This window comes from Wasmannia auropunctata, unplaced genomic scaffold (genome assembly GCF_000956235.1).
Source record: "Wasmannia auropunctata unplaced genomic scaffold, wasmannia.A_1.0 LD313930.1, whole genome shotgun sequence".
In the NCBI taxonomy this organism is placed as follows: domain Eukaryota; kingdom Metazoa; phylum Arthropoda; class Insecta; order Hymenoptera; family Formicidae; genus Wasmannia; species Wasmannia auropunctata.
The window spans coordinates 143-2,618 of NW_012048960.1; the positions used below are offsets into that span (position 1 = coordinate 143).

Here is a 2,476-nt window from a genome sequence, read left to right on the forward strand (position 1 = left end):
TAAGATGTGCAGTTTTCCATGAAATTTTATTTTTATTTTAACACTTAAACATTTATTTATATACTTTTCTTACTAATATTGTTTCTACACTTAATTAACTATGTTCTAATACATTACTGATTCTCATTTTCGATTTCTTTTAATTTTGAGAAAACCTTAGGTGTCTGATACTGGGAACACCCCTTATGTACTATTATAAAAAAAACCATATGCAATACGATTTTTTATTATCGAGTTTCTTTTTTACATTTATTATTTAAATTGTAATTTACTTTCCGCGTATTTGCCATATAGAATAATTAAATAATACCAATGTGTAAATAGATGACGTAAAAGAAGAAGGGAAAAGAAATAATTTAAATATACTTACTGGAAAAGGGAATATTAGCCGGCATTTGAAGTAAGCCAATATCGTCGTCTAACAGCTCTCTGTAGTTCGGGTGTACAAATGCTTGGGTTGTAATCATTGATACACCGGGGCTTGGAAGGAAATCGTATCCTTTATTAGGACTGTCGATTATGCCGAACGCTACAAAAAATGGTCGTGGACCGTGGATTATACAATTACCGGCTGTGAGAACCCATCTGCTATTTATGATCGTTCCATCACATTGCCTGAATAACATGTTGCCCAAAAATTGACTTATTACTGCCATAAATGGAAACTGTCCGATCCTCGCGTAATTTCCGCCTGTTATGCCAATTGAGTTCATTTGTTTATCTGTCGTTCAGAAAAAATGTAACGAAAATAACAAGACAATCATCGTCTTCATAAAAACTTCGGTAAAAATGTTGTCAATTGTATGCGAAAGTCATGCACGCGCCCGCGCGTAAAATGATCTATTTTTTAAATATAAATTATTTAAGTATTCTATTATTATAATCATTAAATTGTGCAAATTACGATGCTGTTATTGGGTTGAATGGAAAGTTTGTTTCGTTTTTTGCTAAGAAATGACATTAATATAAATACAAAAAAGAAATTTACCCTTCAACACAACACTTATATTTAGATTGCATTAAAGAAAAAATCTTTATTTGACGTAAGTAAACTTGCAGCAAATATTCGTAACATCATACATATTAATAAAATCAACCCAAAAATTGGAAATATATATATATGATTTTTGTTTTTTTTTTACTCACCATAATTAGTCCGGTTAAGTTTCGGGCTATTTGAATAATCTAGATTGTTTCTGGAGTTTTCAGATATGCGATTGAACGTAAGGTGATTACTTTGAACGTATTGACATACAATTAAACTGATTAAAAATATCATCGCACTTTTCAGTCCCATGATTGTTCTGCACGCTGTTCCTGCAAATTTCCTCTATCTGTGTTAATTGTACCGATATTCGTATAACTATGCCAGTTAATGAGATTATTAAAGCTCTTGACAACTATTCTGAGAGATGCATAAATTTAAAAATTTCGGAAAACTGCTTGCAAATACATATTGTAATAAAGATATAGCATAAAAGACACTAACATATTTACATTATTTTTTATTTTTTTACAGTTAAAGGAATACGTGTTTTTACAAAAATACATACTTATTTTTTATTGACCATTGTTCAAGCAACGCGGCAAAAATTAGGATTTTTGATTATTTAAATATTCAAATTTGAAACACACAAAAAGCACAAAAAAATTAAGATTCTTTTTTTAACTTAAAAATAATTAATCTTTTTATTATTATCTTTTTACAAATTCTTTCAAATATTACTAATATTTCTCACCTTTGGTCGGTTGTTGGTATTCCAGATGTTACTTGTATAATTTTCGTAATGCTTCAACGTTGCGCCAACGAAACTTTAAAGCAAAATGTTTAAATATTTAAATACTTTTTCAAAAAAAATTTAAATAACGAAAATAACATGTAATCGGATATAATCAATAAATTAGCGTATTGCATGGCAAAATTATCTTGAGCTACTAATTAGTAAGTCAGATTAAAAATATCAAGCTGCATTGTAAAAATTATATAAAATATTAAAACAAACATAGTACAATAAAGGTCTATAGAAGTTAATATGGATGTTGGTGTGTATTAGTTTTTATAATATAATATATTGTATATGTTTATTACTACTTAGCATTTATTCTAGTATTATTAATTAAAATAATAAGCAATTATAAATTGCTTTACATGTTTTAAAATTATATTAAAATTTTATTATATATTTTAATAAAATTTTTATTCAAACCATATTTTACATTTTATTGTCGTAGATATTAATAAATCGCAAAATTCGTTGAAATTATGTTATTCCATAAATATTATGATTTTTAAAGTAAGTTCTAGTAAAAATTTTTTCTCCATGTACCGCTGTGTATCAATCGTAAATTCTTCGTAAATTTTTGTCTTAAATTTTCTTAAAGTAGGTTATAACAACATAAATTAATTTTAATAGATTATTGTTGAAATAATAGTGCAATATGATGAATAATAAATGTTAATATTATATTATACATT

At 26.5% G+C, this 2,476-nt stretch overlaps 1 protein-coding gene across 1 annotated transcript; it reads right to left on the reverse strand.

Annotated features, from left to right (window-relative positions):
- Nucleotides 1-308: 308 nt before the first annotated feature.
- Nucleotides 309-1,278, reverse strand: LOC105460895 (trypsin, alkaline C-like). Its single transcript, XM_011707382.1, has one exon. It carries the CDS (start codon nucleotides 711-713, stop codon nucleotides 357-359), a length of 357 nt encoding a protein of 118 aa, XP_011705684.1. The 5' UTR covers nucleotides 714-1,278; the 3' UTR covers nucleotides 309-356.
- Nucleotides 1,279-2,476: the final 1,198 nt, after the last annotated feature.

Coding starts and splice junctions, on each gene's coding strand:
- LOC105460895 (XM_011707382.1), bottom strand. CDS start 713: ATGAACTCAATTGGCATAACAGGCGGAAATTACGCGAGGATCGGACAG.